The 17,553-nt window shown below is 44.9% G+C and overlaps 1 protein-coding gene and 1 pseudogene across 6 annotated transcripts; both read left to right on the top strand.

Moving 5' to 3' along the window:
- The window catches only part of LOC141581211 (protein kish-A pseudogene), a 40,596-nt pseudogene extending 33,869 nt beyond the window's left edge, over positions 1 to 6,727 (top strand).
- On the top strand, positions 188 to 17,242 carry LOC101035258 (uncharacterized). Of its 6 annotated transcripts, XM_074385806.1 has the most exons (6): positions 188 to 252; positions 7,068 to 7,538; positions 8,129 to 8,167; positions 8,829 to 8,912; positions 11,430 to 11,559; positions 12,767 to 17,242. In XM_074385806.1, the coding sequence occupies exons 2-6, from the start codon at positions 7,506 to 7,508 to the stop codon at positions 14,248 to 14,250; spliced, it is 1,770 nt and encodes a 589-aa protein (XP_074241907.1). In that variant the 5' UTR covers positions 188 to 252; positions 7,068 to 7,505; the 3' UTR covers positions 14,251 to 17,242. The 6 variants fall into 6 exon arrangements, with proteins under 6 accessions (XP_074241907.1, XP_074241909.1, XP_074241908.1 ...); XM_074385808.1 differs by lacking the exon at positions 7,068 to 7,538 and having other exon boundaries at positions 218 to 252; positions 12,767 to 17,241; XM_074385807.1 differs by lacking the exon at positions 188 to 252 and having other exon boundaries at positions 6,794 to 7,538; positions 11,433 to 11,559.
- The last annotated feature ends 311 nt before the right edge of the window (positions 17,243 to 17,553 follow it).

Raw genomic sequence — 17,553 nt, 5'->3', positions numbered from 1 at the left:
ATAGACACACCACATCACAATGTCTCTTTACATACACTCATAGCTAGGATCTAATAACTATTACCCTGCTGCTTTTTAAATATGTACACTCAAACTTTACAGTTACTTTTGTGAGCTTCAATTTGGTCAGAGACCAAAGAGAAAAAACTCCAAACAAGGCCGTGGAATGGAAGAAGGAAGAGGGATGATGTGGAGTCTCCCTGAAATCAATGGACAGATTTCCTCAGAAAACTCTTCCTGCCTGCGTAATCGGTGAGTATATCCACAGCAGCAAAACACAGTGCAATTACCATTTATCCTGTCATTGTAAGCAAGGTGTCTGTATTAGGAAGTGAGATTATCCCTGGGGGGGAATAAAATCCTGAAAGCTGTTCGTAATCATTCTGTAGTTATTAGAAGATAATGAAAGACGTTGCTTTGAGGAAATATCTGCGATAGATGGACAAAATTAAGATCTCAGTAAAGTGTGAGCCTGAATACTTAAGTATGAGAAGTGAAAGAATAAAGTTAAACATGTGGTTATATTGGCATCTTAACCACATTTTGTCTATAAAATGTGACTGTTTTCTCCTAGAAATGCTGAGCAATTGTAAAGAGGATATCAGAATGGTAAAAATCATCAGCAAAGTTGTGCTATCTTGATAATTCACTGTTAAAATATACATCCAAGGAACACCTATGAGCTCTCAATAGGTGCTTTTTAGATGTATTAGTAGCATGAGAGACTTCACTAATAAAGTTACCAAGATTCTTAGACATACAGGATATGTCCTGCATATAATGATTTTTGTCCTGTGTCCCCTTTTGACTTTGTCACAATACCCTAAATAATCCATGCTCAGCTTTTTTTTTTTTTCAATAAACTACTAAAATTTAGCAGTTAGGGCTATTTTTTCATCACAGTAATTGGCTCAACTCGTTTAAATGGCAACACTAACTGAAAATCACACCTCCACGAGTAGAGGTCTAAACAATATCTACGACAGGGGTCCCCACATCTCAGGCTGCAGAATGGTACTGGTCCATGGCCTCTTAGGAACCAGGCAGCACAGCAGGAGATGAGTGCTGGCAAGCAAGCATTGTCACCTAAACTCCGCCTTAGATTCTCCGCATTAGATTCTCATAGGAGCACAAACCCTTTTGTGAACTGTGCATGTGCGGGATCTAGGTTGCATACTCCTTATGAGAATCTAATTAATTCCACTCCACCTCCTCACCCTCCATTCCTGTCTGTGAAAAAATTGTCTTTCATGAAACTGGCGCCTGGTGCCAAAAAGGTTGGGGACCACTGGTCTGTGGTCTCTCTGCAGGTTTGGCTAATGGAAGACCAATAGGTGGCACGTAGAATTTAAAATTCTTATTTTTTCAAATTCAAGAATGGAAAACACTGTTCTTTTGACAAAGTCTTAAACAACTAACTTCAATTAATTTGAGATAACTATGGATCAATAAACATGCTCTGAAAATCAACCCATCTGTGACAGCCTCACTCCAGTATTACACTACTGAAAGGAAGCAGATGAATCACACTACCAAGCTTCTAAAAATCAACCAGTGATACACCCCAGTCTAGAAATCAGAGAAAGCTTCTTCTAGCCAACAACCAAACAGCAGTGGCCTCTTTCCAGTGGCCTTGCTTTTGAAAGTAAACTTCTGAACAGTAGCCTTACTTTAGTGACTATACTCTCAGGATAAAAGTTCACCCAGCTCTAACCACTCCCACTTCTGAAAGTCCACCAAGCCTTGATTAAGAGAAATCCCAATAGAGAAGATAAAATCATCACCTACCACATTGTAAATGAGTCTTTTAGCCAAATGTCTTTTTGAATGTACAGTTGCCAAAAAATTTTCTCATTCCAAAATTAGAAGGAAATTTTAAAGTATCAACACAAAATTTACTGTAATGATATTATATTTTTAATAATATATGAAATAGTATGTAACAGCAGTCCATTTATTATTAGAGGGATTAAGGTCAGGCTGGGTGTGGTGGCTCACGCCTGTAATCCAAGCACTTTGGAGGCCAAGCCGGGCGGATCACCTGAGGTCGGGAATTCAAGACCAGCCTGACCAACATGGTGAAACCCCCTTTTAAAAAAAAAAAAAAAAATTGAAAAGAGAGATTAAAGTCTAAATGCTTTACTTTTTATGACAGCCATAGATGCAGGTAAACACAATGAAGAAAAAGATGTTTTTCTTTTTTTGCACATGCAATATTTTTCTTGTGAAAAAAAGGTTCAAGGCTATTGAGAATAAATAATTTTCAAAGGAAACTTCAGATGTGTGGTGGTGTGTTCCTGTAATCCCAGCTATTCAGGAGGCTGAAGCAGGAGAATCACTTGAACCCAGGAGGTGGAGGTTGCAGTGAGCTGAGATCACACCATTACACTCCAGCTTGGGCAACAGAGCAAGACTCCATCTCAAAAAAAAAAAAAAAGCCGGAAAGGTGATGATGCAGCCTCGCCCCCCTCGCTATGTCTGCCATTTTCAATTTTCAGTCTATTGACTGTAATCTTGCTGCTTATATGTACCCGTGCTTATATTCGATACTTGGCACCCAGCCTCTTGGACAGAAATAAAACTGGATTGTTGGGTATATTTTGGAAGTGTGCCATAACTGGTTAACAGAAGAGTCCTTATGTTGCAGTATGCTATATAGTAATGGCCTTCAGCATCTTCATACAGTTAGCTGGGAAAAATGTCAGAATTTAATTGCCATCAGATTTCATTGTGAACAAGGATTTACTCCAGAAAATAATGGAAAGGACGGTTAACTCTTTTACCTCTGATCATTGAATGAGATAAATTTCCAGATGCTATTCTCTCTCTTTTTTTTTTTTTTTGAAAGGAAAGGAAGGGGAGGAAGGAAGCCCAGATGCTGTTCTCTATTTTTGTGTTATTGGACCAATGTTCTATATAAATAAATAAGATGTAACCATTTAATAGTCTATAACAATCAGCCTCAGTATTGCCACTACAATTTTACATTCTGCAAATGTTATTTCTTTGTGTCAGATACCAGATTTCAGTGAGGTATCTCTAAGGCACATAGTAGAAAACAAAATTGGTTAATTACTCAAGTTCTTTTCACTGTGATTTGGAAATGATTTAATCTTTATAGAATGAGACCATTTTTTGGACTAGCTTTTTTATTAAAATGGCTCCATTTTTTTATTAGAGAAAGGATTTTACCATGTTACCCAGGCTGGTCTCAAATTCCTGACCTTGTGATCTGTCCACCTCAGCCTCCCAAGTGCTGGGACTACAGGTGTGAGCCATGGCGCCCGCCCCAATTTTAGTATTCCATAGTGGCTAGCCAGTTTTCCCAGCACCATTTACTGAAAAGGAGATCCTTTCTCCATTGCTTGTTTTTTGGCAGGTTTGTTGAAGATCAGATGATTGTAGATGTGTGGTGTTATTTCTGAGGTCTCTATTCTGCCCCATTATTTCTGAGGTCTCTGTTCTCCATTGGTCTCTGTGTCTGTTTTGGTATCAGTTCCATGCTGTTTGGGTACTGTAGTCTTGTAGTATAGTTTGAAGTCAGGTAGCGTGATGCCTCCAGCTTTGTTCTTTTTGCTTAGGATTGTTTAGGCTATGCGGGGGTCTTCTTTAATTCCATGTTAAAATAGTTTTTTCTAAATCTGTGAAGAATGCCAGTCGAAAAGGAGGGACTCCTTCCTAACTCATTTTATGAAGCCAACATCATCCTTATACCAAAACCAGAAAGAGACACAACAACAAAAATGAACTTCAGGCCAGTATCCCTGATGAAAATTGGTGCAAAAATTCTCAATAAAATACTGGCAAACTGAATCCAGCAGCACATCAAAAAACTTGCCCACCATGATTAAGTTAGCTTCATCCCTGGAATGCAAGGCTGCTTCAACATATACAAATGAATAAATATAATCTATCACATAAACAGAACCAACGACAAAAACCACAAGATTATCTCAATAGATGCAGAAAAGGTCTTTGATGAAATTCAACAACCCTCCATGTTAAAAGCTCTCAATAAACTAGGTATTGATGGAACATATCTCAAAATAATAAGAGCTCTTTATGACAAACCCACAGCCAATATCATATTGAATGGGCAAAAGCTGGAAGCATTCCCTTTGAAAACTGGTACAAGACAAATATGCCCCCTCTCACCACTCCTATTCAACATAGTATTGTAGGTTCTGGCTGGGGCAATCAGGCAAGAGAAAGAAAGAAAGGATATTCAACAAATAGGAAGAGAGGAAGTCAAATTGTCTCTGTTTGCAGATGACATGATTTTATGTTTAGAAATCCCATATCATCTCAGCCCCAAAACTTCTTAAACTGATAAGCAACTTCAGCAAGTCTCAGGATACAAAATAAATGAGCAAAAATTACAAGCATTCCTTTACACCAACAATAGACAACTAGAGAACCAAATAATGAATGAACTCCCATTCACAACTGCTGCAAAAGAGAATGAAATACCTAGGAATACAGCTAACAAGGGATGTGAAGGACCTGTTCAAGGAGAGCTACAAACCACTGCTCAAGAAAATAAGAGAAGATGCAAACAAATGGAAAAATATTCCATCCTCATTAAATCTCTTTTCTTATAAATTACCCAGCTTGCTTAGCAAGTGTGTGGGGGAAGGGCAAAGGGAAGGGAAAAAATTAAAATAAAAAAATAAATTACCCAGCTTCAGGTATTGCTTTTACCTTTTTATTATGGATAGGAAAAATCAATATTGTGAAAATGGCTGTGGTTCCCCAAGTCATTTATAGATTCAGTGCTATTCCCATCATCCTTGCTTTAAAGTTAAACTGTAAACTAAATTATTCCCAGTAAATTCTTGGCCTATGTGCAGAGATAAGTAAAATCAGGTAACTTAAAAGATACTATTGTCAGGGTAAGAAGGTTAGGAGTGAAGTGGAGTTCATTATGCAGGCTTCCTTTTCACCATTACAGTGAGGTGTCCCAAGTTATTTCTATTTCTTCGCAGACATCACTGCAAAAACTTCTCTGTTATATTAGCTTCTTTCATCATCCACTAATGTGTCCCCAGAGCTATTTATGTTACCACCTTTGTTTCTTTGTTTGTTTGTTGTGTTTTTTTTTTGTTTTTTGTTTTTTGTTTTTTGATTTTTTTTAGAGATGGGCTCTCGCTGTGTTGGCCAGGCTTGTCTCAAGCTCCCGAGCTCAAGCAATCTGCCTGCCTCAGCCTCCCAAAGTGCTAGGATTACAGGTGTGAGCCACCAAACCTGGCCTGTTACCACCTTTGAATCACTACATGGTTATTGCTAATAGCTTTCTGTAATTCACATTTTACAACTGTTTTCCCAAGATAATATCACTTCCTGCAGAGCAGCCTCAGCAAACACAGACACACACACACACTGACAATTGCTTTCCAGCAATGAGGATGAAATAGTGAACCCAAAACCTGAGGGTAGAGTGCTCTCTTTGCATACATGTTTTGCCTTTGAACACTGCTGCCATTGTCAATACCAAAGTGCACTTATTTCGTTGTACTTTTTTGAAAGTCAAGGTCACATTCCTAAAAGTCTTTTTATATATGTCATGATATTAAATAAGGGATGGTAAGTGGATAAAAGTGTTGCTCAGTGAATTGGACGGAATAATACAGGCAGGAGAAATGCTTTCTGTGGGGACCGTGGACTTAGATTAGACCCTCCTGGCCGGGCGCGGTGGCTCAAGCCTGTAATCCCAGCACTTTGGGAGGCCGAGGCGGTTGGATCACGAGGTCAAGTGATCGAGACCATCCTGGTCAACATGGTGAAACCCCGTCTCTACTAAAAATACAAAAAATTAGCTGGGCATGGTGGCGCGTGCCTGTAATCCCAGCTACTCAGGAGGCTGAGGCAGGAGAATTGCCTGAACCCAGGAGGCGGAGGTTGCGGTGAGCCGAGATCGCGCCATTGCACTCCAGCCTGGGTAACAAGAGCGAAAGTCCGTCTCAAAAAAAAAAAAAAAAAAAAAGATTAAAAAGATTAGACCCTCCTTTGTACTCCTGCTTCATGGTGACCCTCATCTCTCCCTGTTGGTCCTTCACAGGACAAACAATATTGTTTTTGCAATATTGTTTTCTTATTGTCCATGACCAAACAGACACAGGACTAACAAACAGATAGATGTAGTTTGGATGTTATCCCCTGTAAATCTCGTGTTGAATTGTTATTACCAATGTTGGCGATGGGGCCTGTTGGGAGGGTCTGGGTCATGGGGGCAGATCCATCGTGGCTTGTTCTGTCATTGAGATAGAGTGAATTCTCACAAGATCTGGTTGTTTGAAAGTGTGTGGCACCTCTCCCACCGACTCTCTTTCTCTTGCTCCCTCTTCAGCCATATGAGATGCCTACTCCCCTTTCTCCTAAAGTCGTTATTGTTATTATTTTTTTGAGACGAAGTCTCACTCTGTGGTCCAGAGTGAGACTCCGTCTCAAAAAAAGTGCAATGGGCGATGTTGGCTCACTGTAACCTTTGCCTCCTGGATTCAAGCTATTCTCCTGCCTCAGCCCTAAAACCATGATTGTAAGCCTCCTGAGGCCTCAAAGAAGCAGATGTGAGGGCTGTCAATTAAACCTCTTTTCTTTTTTTTCTTTTTTCTTTTTTTTTTTTTTTTTTCTTGAGACGGAGTTTCGCTCTTGTTACCCAGGTTGGAGTGCAATGGCACAATCTTGGCTCACCGCAACCTCCGCCTCCTGGGTTCAGGCAATTCTTCTGCCTCAGCCTCCTGAGTAGCTGGGATTACAGGCACGCGCCACCGTGCTCAGCTAATTTTTTGTATTTTTAGTAGAGACGGGGTTTCACCATGTTGACCTGGACGGTCTCGATCTCTTGACTTTGTGATCCACCCGCCTCAGCCTCCCAAAGTGCTGGGATTACAGGCTTGAGCCACCGCGCCCGGCCTAAACCTCTTTTCTTATAAATTACCCAGCTTCGGGTATTTCTTTTACCAATGCAAGGTTTGAATTCAATATGATAATGATTATTAGCTTCTGCTAAGTGTGTACGCATTTTTGTCTGAATGTCTATGGAATGAACTGTTCATTTCAATTTGTAGCCTCTGGGAACATGCGCAGTTCCAGACTCTGAAATGATGTCTCCTAACACTTGGGTTACGAGGGCAGAAATCTGAGTCTCGCCCACTTGAGAAGGGGATCTTCTCGTTATTTGGACGTAGGGAGTCATTTCCCAGCGTCCCTCGCGGTGGCGCCTTGCGTTTTCTCCAGAATGCGGCCAGAGGCCCCGCCCCGCGGGCTGTGCATCCGGGGAAACTACATTTCCCAGAATGGCCTGCGGAGGCGGGACTTTCAGCGTCCTCTTTGAGGCAGGCACATTGGCCTCCCTCCGGTTCATTCACTCTGTCTGCAATTCCTGAGCGCTGCAGCGGAACCCTACAGACCGGACCGAGAAGGTTCGTTGTCTGCGCTGCACAGTGGCGGGCGGAGGCTCGGCGCCGCCCTTAGTGACCGCCAACCCCGCGTCTCCCTTGTACCCGATGGCGGCGGCCGCGCTAAGGGCCCAGGCTCAGGTGAGTACTGCAGCCTCCGGGCCTCCCCCGCCCTCCCCACCCAAGTCCAAAAGCCCCGAGTGAGAGACGCCTGCTCGCGTCCCTGCAGTCCAGGCCCCAGAGTTGGGATCAGGGAGGCGATGGTGCTGGGGCAGAGCGTGAGAAGCACAGGGACCTGCACGTGCAAAGGCTTGGAGGCACGATGGAGCTGGGAGGATTGGGGACCCTGGGCTCCTCTTTGTTCTGTGAGGACCTGTATGAGGCAAAGTTAAGCCTGGAATAGCAGAATAATGGCTGTACCTTTGATGTGAGGATTCTAGAGGCCATGGAGACTTTCGAACGAAAGGGAGGCACAGTCTATGTTAGGATTTTAAGTTTTCCAAGGGTTGTTGAGGACTAGGAGGAGTGATGAGGGCACTGAAGCACTGAGAGTTTCAATCTTTGTTCAAGGTCACACAGCTGGTAAGAAGAGACACCTAGCACTGAGGCACGGTACGTAGGCATTTAGCTGGAGGTCACCTGGTTCCAGGGCTAGGCAAAGAGACAGGTAGGCATGAGTTCATTGAACCCCACTGTGAACACATTCTTATAAGGCCTGCCTCTTCACACAGGTTCCTGTGGCTGCAGAAGCATTTATGGAACCAATACAGGTAAGGGGAAGATGTCCCATTCCCTCACTGGCCTCAGCCCCCACCACATGTTCTGAAGAACTCTGAAGTGCCATTCCCCACGTCTTTGGGTCTGAGGACCCTGGTGAAACCCCAAGCCAGAGTCCTAAGCCCATGTCAGATTTTCATATAGAAGCATTCACATTTTTTTCTCCGACCAGTGTGAACAGGTGTGGAGGATTATGTACCAGGAACTAGTACCAAGATGTGCGAATGCTTAGAAGTGAAACTGCAATGGAGTCAGGATAGCATGCTTGCTTGAAAATTAAAGTTGCCATTCTGAAGATTTGGGTCAGGAGTGGGAGGTGGTCTTAACAAGATCTTGTTTTTTGTTTTTTGTTTCTGAGACGGAGTCTCGATCTTGTTGCCCAGGCTGGAGTGCAATGGCATGATCTTGGCTCATCCCAACCTCTGCCTCCCAGGTTCAAGCACGTCTGCTTCAGCCTCCCAAGTAGCTGGGATTACAGGCATGCGCCACCACGCCCTGCCAATTTTTATATTTTTAGTAGAGACCGGGTTTCTCCATTTTGGTCAGGTTGGTCTCGAACTCTTGCCCTCAGGTGATCCACCCTCCTTTGCTTCCCAAAGTGCTGGGATTATAGGTGTGAGCCACCATGCCCAGCCTTTAACACGATCTTAACAGGCTTTCTCTGGCGGCAGAATGGACAACAGTGTGATTGAGGGAGGTCCAAGGAAGATCGGAGTAGAGGCTACTACCATAATCCAGGTAAGGGTTAATGGACCAGAATGTTGATTAGGAAAAGTAGTTAGATTCTGAATACATGTTTTAAAAGGGTGCTACTAGGTTTTCTGTGAGCGGATAAAACAGGATTCAGGGGCCGGGCATGGTGGCTCACACCTGCAGTCCCAGCACTTTGGGAGGCCTAGGTGGGTGGATGACCTGAGGTCGAGAGTTCAAGACCAGTCTGAACAACATGGAAAAACCCCGTCTCTACTAAAAAGACAAAATTTGCCGGGCATGGTGGCACACACCTGTAGTCCTAGCTACTCAAGAGGCTGAGGCAGGACAATCCCTTGAACCAGGGAGGTGGAGGTTGTGGTGAGCGGAGATCACGCCATTGCACTCCAGCCTGGGCAACAGAAGCAAAACTCCCTCTAAAAAAAAAAGGGATTCAGGGATGAACCTAGAGTTTTCAGTCTTAGCAGCTATAGGGACGGAAGCGCCATCAACTGTCATGGGGAATATTGTAGGATGCCCAATATTCACGGAGGACATCAGGAGCTTTGTTTGGCCATAGTAAGAGTCCTAGGTGTTTCATCCACTGAGTAGAGGTATGAAATGGGCAGCTGGACACACAGGTCTGAAAATCTCAGTAGTTCACAGTAGAGAGATCCATAATGTGGCTACTCTGTGGACTAAGGTGCGTTAACTCTGGTCATTTAGAAGGAGCAATCTTCAAGATGATGGTGAAGCTGTAAAAGGACAGAAACAAAAGAGTAGGGGATGTGGGCTGGATTTCTTACATCAGTACCTGGGTGATGGGATTGGGCTTCACAAATACAGACGAAGCACAAAAGTGGCCATGCAGGGAAAATGGATTGGCAGCATAGTTTGACAGGTAGCACAGGCTTCCAGAGGAAGAGTGGGCGTGGGATGGATCAGAGGCAAAAGAGAGAGGCGTTGAGAGAAGATGACATTCAGGCCAAAGCTGGTCCTTATTCACCACGTTGTAGACTCACTTGGATTTTGTGATGCCTTCAGTATGGCCTGAGGTCAGATGCATATGGGGTCACCTGTGAGTCAGTAGCCTTCCAGCTGGTGACCAATACAGTTGGCCTTTTTTTTTTTTTTTAAGACAGAGTCTTGCTCTGTCATCCAGGCTGGAGTGCAGTGGCATGATCTTGGCTCACTGCAGCCTCCACGTCCTGGTTTCAAGCGATTCTTACCTCCTCTCATGGGAACTGGGGGGCACCTTACCCTCGTGATCCTACAAAGCACACATCCCATGGTCTTCCCTGGTTGTTCATTCTTATCCACAGTGCAACCCCTGTGTGGTGTACGGCACCTCCACTCTGAGGCTATGAATATATGTAATCAACAAATTGCTGTGAATCCCATCTACCCTGAGTCAGGTGCCTTGTGTGCAGCCATCCCCGTAAGTCTAAGGCAGAATCCCATCTTCACCAGTGGGGTTAAGAAGTGGTGATTATGGCTGGATGCGGTGGCTCACACTTGTAATCCCAGGACTTTGGGAAGCCAAGGCTGGCAGATCACCTGAGGTCGGGAGTTCAAGACCAGCCTGGCCAATATGATGAAACCTTGTCTCTACAAAAATTAGCTGGGTGTGGTGGCATGCGCTTGTAATCCCAGCTACTCAGGAGGCTAAGACAGGAGAATCGCTTGAACCCAGGAGGTGGAGGTTGCAGTGAGCCGAGATCGTGTCATTGCACTTTAGCCTGGGCTACAAGAAGAAAACTCTGTCTTCAAAAAATAAATAAATAAAATAAGTGGTAATTGAACTACAAGTAACATGTGGAGAGGCCAGGGAAATGGCCTATGATGCGGGGCAGTGAGGTTGTGGTGCCATGGGCACGGCAATGTATGTACAGAGATGTGAGAGATATACAGTCTAAAGGATGGTATGCTTCTGGAGTGGAAATAATCCTGATAGCACCAGGACCTTTTTACTGAGAGTTCCATGACTTTGGGATTCTGTGGGATTGCCTGAAAGGAACGCTTGGTTGACTATCTTTGCCAGGACCCCAGCAATTTTTTTTTTTTTTTTTTTGGAGGTGATGTTTCACTCTGTCACCCAGGAGTACAATGGCGTGATATCAGCTCATTGCAACCTCTGCCTCCCAGGTTCAAGTAGTTCTCCTGCCTCAGCCTCCTAAGTAGCTGGGATTACAGGCATGTACCATCATGCCTGGCTAATTTTTGTGTTTTCAGTAGAGATGGGGTTTCATGATATTGGTCAGGCTGGTCTCAAACTCCTGACCTCATGATCTGCCCACCTCAGCTTCCCAAAGTGTTGGGATTACAGGTGTGAGCCATCGTGCCTGGCCCCCTCAGCTTTTATATCTGTGTGTCCACTTGCCTTTGACCCCTGACTACTGAACCCAGTGACCAGTGGTCCTGTGAAGAGACAGTGCCACAGGGATCTATTCTCTTCTGAGTTGGGGAGTTTGGGAGGAGCATGTCTATGGGGTAGATGTGTAGGGGAATGGATTCCAGGTCCTCAGGAGAAGGGGCTGTTTGTGGTTTCATCTGTCTCCATCCTAGCAGGGCACTGTAACCTTTGAGGACGTGGCTGTGTACTTCTCCAGGGAAGAATGGGGTCTCCTTGATGAGGCTCAAAAACACCTGTACCACAATGTGATGCTGGAGAACTTGGCACTTATAACCTTCCTGGGTAAGGTCCTCACACCCTCCCTATTACCTTGTGATAGTCTCTGCCTGTCACCTTTTCCCCTGGGTCAGGTCTGTCCTCAAATCAGGACTGTGGGCACAGATTTTTTCCCTAGTCCCTGGGTAGGTGTGGTGGTTGGTAGGGCTGCAGTGTGTACACTGCCCTCTTCCTGAGCAGCCCCAACATCTGCTACCCCTGAGCCTGGAAGGGAACAACCCAGGGTCAGTCACCCTAATGGGTCCTACCCTGCTTGCCTTCTCCCTGGCCAGATGACTTTCCCACATCTGTGGCACTGTCTTCCAGGTACTACTTCCCACATTCAGCTAACATTTCTTCACTTTCTTGTGCCAGAAAGTCTTAGACTATCTCTTGGATGCCAGACCATCTCTTAGATGGTTAATTTAGGTATACCAAGGGCTTCCAAGACCCTCCAAAACTCTTTTTTTTTTTTTTTTTTTTTGAGACGGAGTTTCGCTCTTGTTACCCAGGCTGGAGTGCAGTGGCGCAGTCTCAGCTCACTGCAACCTCCGCCTTCGGGTTCAAGCAATTCTCCTGCCTCAGCCTCCCGAGTAACTGGGACTACAGGCATGCGCCGCCACGCCCAGCTAATTTTTGTATTTTCAGTAGAGACGGGGTTTAACCATGTTGACCAGGATGGTCTCGATCTCTTGACCTCATGAGCCACCGCACCCGGCCGCTTGTCACTTTTCTAACCTCCAGCTCTGAGCCAGTCCCCACACCTCTAGACTCTGCCTCTCACCCATTTTTCTCACTGCTCCATGTGCAGTTCTCTCCACCGTTGGCATCTACACATTGTATTATGAGGTGTGCACATATTTCTAAACAGGCCTTGAATACCAGGACTACTCTGTTGAAGGTAGATTTTCTTGGGCTGGGATTCACCCTTCTACACAGCACTCAGGTGTCACCAGCAGATGAGGGTCAGCTGAAAGTTGCTTGCAGGAGAATGAGTTTTGGACCTTGCCTGTCCTTCCTGTGTTACAGTATTCCCCATATTTGGATCTTCTACTTCACGAGGCCTGCCCCATTCTGTGACTTTTAGAGGCCTCGTGCTCAATTTGAAACAAGCCTCCTGTCCTGCAGATAATCCCCTGGACTTCTTTCTGGGTGTGTTAAATACATATTTGTACTGGAACTGTCTCTTCCTACAGTGTCAACATGCACTTCACTGTCATTTCATTGTCTTTAGATTGTTGGTGTGAAACAGAGGATGAGGAGGTACCTTCTGAGCAGAGTGTTTCTGTAGAAAGACTGTCACAAGTTAGGGTTCCCACATCAAGTTCCCACATCAAGCAGGCCCACTCCTGTGACATGTGTGGCCCAATCTTACAAGACATTGTTCCCCTGGCTGAGCACAAGGGAACACATCGACAGGAGAAAATGTACACATACTGGGCATTTGAGAAACAATTCTATTCCAGTATAAATCATCAGTGCCAGAAGCAGCACATTGGAGTGAAACCCTTCAGAAGTGAGGTGAACAAAGTGACATTTGTGACAAGCTGCACATTCAGTGAGTCACAGAAGCCCTCTACCTGCACGGATGTTGGGAAGGACTTCCTGGCCAGCTCAAGATTTCTCCAGCAACTGGCCACTCATACCAGGGAAAAGTCAAGTAGCAGAACCTTGTGTTGGACTGCCTTTCACAGGGGAAAAACACATTACAACTGGGGACAGTGCAACAAAGCCTTCGGCCACAAGCACATACTTGTTGAGCCTCAGAGAGCCCTCACTAAAGGAAGATGTTACATGTGCAATGAATGTGGGAAGTCGTTCAGCCATAACTCTAGCCTCATTAAACACCACAGAGTTCACACTGGAGAAAGGCCTTATAAGTGTGGAGAATGTGGCAAGTCCTTTAGCCAAAGCTCAAATCTCTTTCAACATCGGAGAGTTCACACTGGAGAAAGGCCTTATGAGTGCAGGGAATGTGGGAAATCCTTTAGCCAAAGCTATAGCCTCAATAACCATCGAAAAATTCACACTGGAGAAAGACCTTATGAATGCAATGAATGTGGGAAATCCTTTAGCCAAAGATCCAACCTCATTCAACATCAGAGAATTCACACTGGAGAAAGGCCTTATGAGTGCAGCAAATGTGGGAAATCCTTTAGCCAAAGCTCTGCGCTACTGCAACACCATAGTGTTCACACTGGAGAAAGACCTTTTGAGTGTGGTGAATGTGGAAAATTTTTTACCTACAATTCCAGTCTCATAAAACACCAGAAAGTTCACACTGGATTGAAACCTTACGAGTGCACTGTATGTAGGAAATCATTTAGTCATAATTGTAGCCTCATTCTACATCTGAGAGTTCATACTGGAGAAAGGCCTTATGACTGTAATGAATGTGGGAAATCCTTTAGCCAAAGGTCTGCGCTTCTTAAACACCACAGAGTTCACACTGGAGAAAGGCCCTATGAGTGCAGTGAATGTGGGAAAACATTTAGGCGAAGCTCCAATTTCAGTGATCATCGGAGAGTTCACACTGGAGAGAGGCCTTATGAATGTGGCCAGTGTGGAAAATCTTTTAGCAAAAGCTCTGGCCTCACTCGACATCAGCAAGTTCACACTGGAATAGGGCCTTATGGGTGTGTTGAATATGAGAAATCCATCAACCAAAGGCCTTACCTTATCAGGTATCACAAAGTTCACATGAGAAAAACACCTTAGATGTCCTGGGAATGTGCTATTTCTTTATTAACTATAACAACATTGGAGGAGATGCAGTGAGGGTGCCATCTGCCTGAATTGAACCTTACTCTTTTTTTTTTTTTTTGAGACGGAGTTTTGCTTTTGTTACCCAGGCTGGAGTGGAGTGGCGCGATCTCGGCTCACTGCAGCCTCTGCCTCCTGGGTTCAGGCAATTCTCCTGCCTCAGCCTCCTGAGTAGCTGGGATTACAGGCACGTGCCACCATGCCCAGCTAATTTTTTTGTATTATTAGTAGAAACGGGGTTTCACCATGTTGACCAGGATGGTCTCGATCTCTTGACCTCATGATCCACCCGCCTCGGCCTCCCTAAGTGCTGGGATTACAGGCTTGAGCCACCGCGCCTGGCCCTGAACCTCATTCATTCAGACATCCACATACATACATTCCAGCTATGTGGGAGAATTTGAGGAATTGTGCTTTCAAATCTGCCCAGGGCTCTTGCGAGATTTTTATCACTATTAGGATTGTAATCCAAGCTATTTGACTTCTACCAGCCGGGTGGAACACACAAGGAGCATCATTGACCCACCTCAATTTGCTTTAAGGAAGTATCTATTCTCTCTTTTGTTGGAGGGATTTGTGAGAAGCCTGAGCACTCTTTTCTCTCTCTTTTTTTTTTTTTTTTTTTTTTTTTGAGATGGAGTTTCGCTCTTGTTACCCAGGCTGGAGTGCAATGGCGCGATCCTGGCTCACTACAACCTCCGCCTTCTGGGTTCAGGCAATTCTCCTGCCTCAGCCTCCTGAGTAGCTGGGATTACAGGCACGCGCCACCATGCCCAGCTAATGTTTTGTATTTTTAGTAGTGATGGGGTTTCACCATGTTGACCAGGATGGTCTCGATCTCTTGACCTAGTGATCCACCCGCCTCAGCCTCCCAAAGTGCTGGGATTACAGGCGTGAGCCACTGCGCCCGGCTCTCTTTCTTTTCTTTTTCTTCTTTTTTTTTTTTTTTGAGATGGAGCCTCCCTCTGTCACCCAGGCTAGAGTGCAGTGCCACCATCTTGGCTCACTGCAACCACTTGACTCCTGGGTTCAAGCGATTCTCCTGCCTCAGCCTCCTGACTAGCTGGGATTACAAGCAAGTGCCACTATGCCTCGCTAATTTTTGTATTTTTATAATTACAAAAGAGGCAGGGTTTCACCATGTTGGCCAGGCTGGTCTCGAACTCCTGACCTCAGATGATCCACCGAGCCAAAGTGCTGAAGTTACAGGCATGAGACACTATGCCCGGTCTTCTCTTTCTTTTTTTTTCTTTCTTTTTTTTTTTTTTTTATGATGAGTTAGAACATGGATCTGACCTATTTTTGGTTTGGAGTTCTTGATCTGAGTTCTGATGAGTTGAAAAGATGGACTGCCTTATTCAGAAATAATGTTGGCCTCACATGACTTTAATGATGAAATTTTCCAGCCTGCATTCAGCACCCTGGGGAAAAGCCTGCTGCTGACTGCTCTGGTTTCTTTGACAATAAAGGCCTTACTGTTTAAGCTACCTTTAATCTTAAGAATTCTATTTACTTTAGACTGTTCAAATGACAATAGAGTTCTGCCAGAATCAATGGAGAAATCGCTTTTGGCATCCCGAACTTTGGGGGCCCGAGGGGAGAGAGCTGTGGCAGAAATTAGTTCTCCATTTTGGGCTTGGTTTGCATTGCTGCCCAACACCTCTAAGGACATATTTTCTCCAAGCAAAGGACTTTGTGGTCCTTATTTGTAGCCTGAATGTCGTGATATTTTGTAGGCTAGGAGCTCATCCTGAGGCGGGGACAGTTGTGACAACCTCCAGCACTCCTAGAAACAGTATGAAATACTTTTGCTCACAGACAGTATTGTATAATGCTCAGTATTGGTGAGAGCGATCTCCTCCCTAGGTTTTGCAAAGGCACCATTTGCTCTGTTCAGGAATCGTAGAATAACAACACTGGTTGTAAGATTACAGATATGCCTTAATTTATGATTAGGTCACACCTGGAGAAGCCCAATGTGAGTTGAAAATACAAGTCAAAAAATGCATATAATACACCTAACCTGCCGTACAAACCTCATAGCTTATTAACAGTATACTGTAGAGGATCAGTTGTTTATCCTGGAGGTTTGTTTCTCCCTTAAGGTACCCTGATGCTGATAGGGGGACCAAGCAGGAAGAGGTGGGACCAGAAACTGCAAGGTCTGTGGGGAGAAAGGAAGGTGGCCCTTGTGACTTTCTTGACAATCCAAGAATCAAGAAAGCTGTGGGTCCTCTGCATGAGAATGAAATTATCAAAACAAAACTCTGAGGGGGAAAAAAATGAAGTGAGGTCATGTCTAGTAAGTCCAGTGTCCCTAAGTCTTCAGCATCACCTCTGGGTTCAGGGTCCTCTGGGCAAGGTCCAACTGTCTGTAACCCCCTATTGTTAAGGCTACAACCACATAGTCGCCAACACCTGAAAAGTCAAAGCTGGGCGTCACTTTGACCTTCAAATTGTCAGAATCAGAATCTGACACTAAGTTGCTGGTGAAGGTGTGGAGAGACCCATGCCTGAGTCACAGGCCTACTGAGGGCTAAATTCTGTGCTGGGCTTAAGGGAAAGGTAGACATTGCCTTTGCACACAATGCAATTGTGGTTGTTAGAAAAGCCTCCCAAGAGGAAGATAAGTACAGACAGCAGCAGTGCCATCAGGACTGTGGAGCAGACATCAGAGGAAGGGGGTAAGTAGAAGAGCATAACAGCAGTTGAGCATTTGTCCTCACTGTCTGCCTGCTCCAGGCTGAGAGCCTCCCACACCGTGGTAAAGGGTTAAACTTCCCCAGGTCTGGAACCAGAAGCCAGAATCTAAGATTGAAATTCAACCTTTTGAATCTGAGCTTGTCTGCTGTGGGAATCACTTTGATTCTGTGATCCTGGATTTTTCCAGCAATACATAATAGGTCCCACTTCCCCTTGTTGCTCTGAGAATTAAAATGCTCATAAGGAAACCCTGGAGCCGGGCGCGGTGGCTCAAGCCTGTAATCCCAGCACTTTGGGAGGCCTAGGCGGGTGGATCACGAGGTCAAGGGATCGAGACCATCCTGGTCAACATGGTGAAACCCCGTCTCTACTAAAAATACAAAAAATTAGCTGAGCATGGTGTCACGTGCCTGTAATCCCAGCTACTCAGGAGGCTGAGGCAGGAGAATTACCTGAACCCAGGAGGCGGAGGTTGCGGTGAGCCAAGATCGCGCCATTGCACTCCAGCCTGGGTAACAAGAGCGAAAACTCCGTCTCAAAAAAAAAAAAAAAAAA

Source organism: Saimiri boliviensis, chromosome 14, assembly GCF_048565385.1.
Source record: "Saimiri boliviensis isolate mSaiBol1 chromosome 14, mSaiBol1.pri, whole genome shotgun sequence".
NCBI classification, from domain to species: Eukaryota; Metazoa; Chordata; class Mammalia; order Primates; family Cebidae; genus Saimiri; species Saimiri boliviensis.
The sequence above is the reverse complement of the archived record's forward strand: the minus strand, read 5'-3'. Positions and strand labels throughout refer to the sequence as shown.

Coding starts and splice junctions, on each gene's coding strand:
- LOC101035258 (XM_074385806.1), top strand. CDS start 7,506: ATGGCGGCGGCCGCGCTAAGGGCCCAGGCTCAG. Junction 7,539..8,128: donor CGCTAAGGGCCCAGGCTCAG/GTGAGTACTGCA, acceptor CTCTTCACACAG/GTTCCTGTGGCTGCAGAAGC. Junction 11,560..12,766: donor GGCACTTATAACCTTCCTGG/GTAAGGTCCTCA, acceptor CATTGTCTTTAG/ATTGTTGGTGTGAAACAGAG.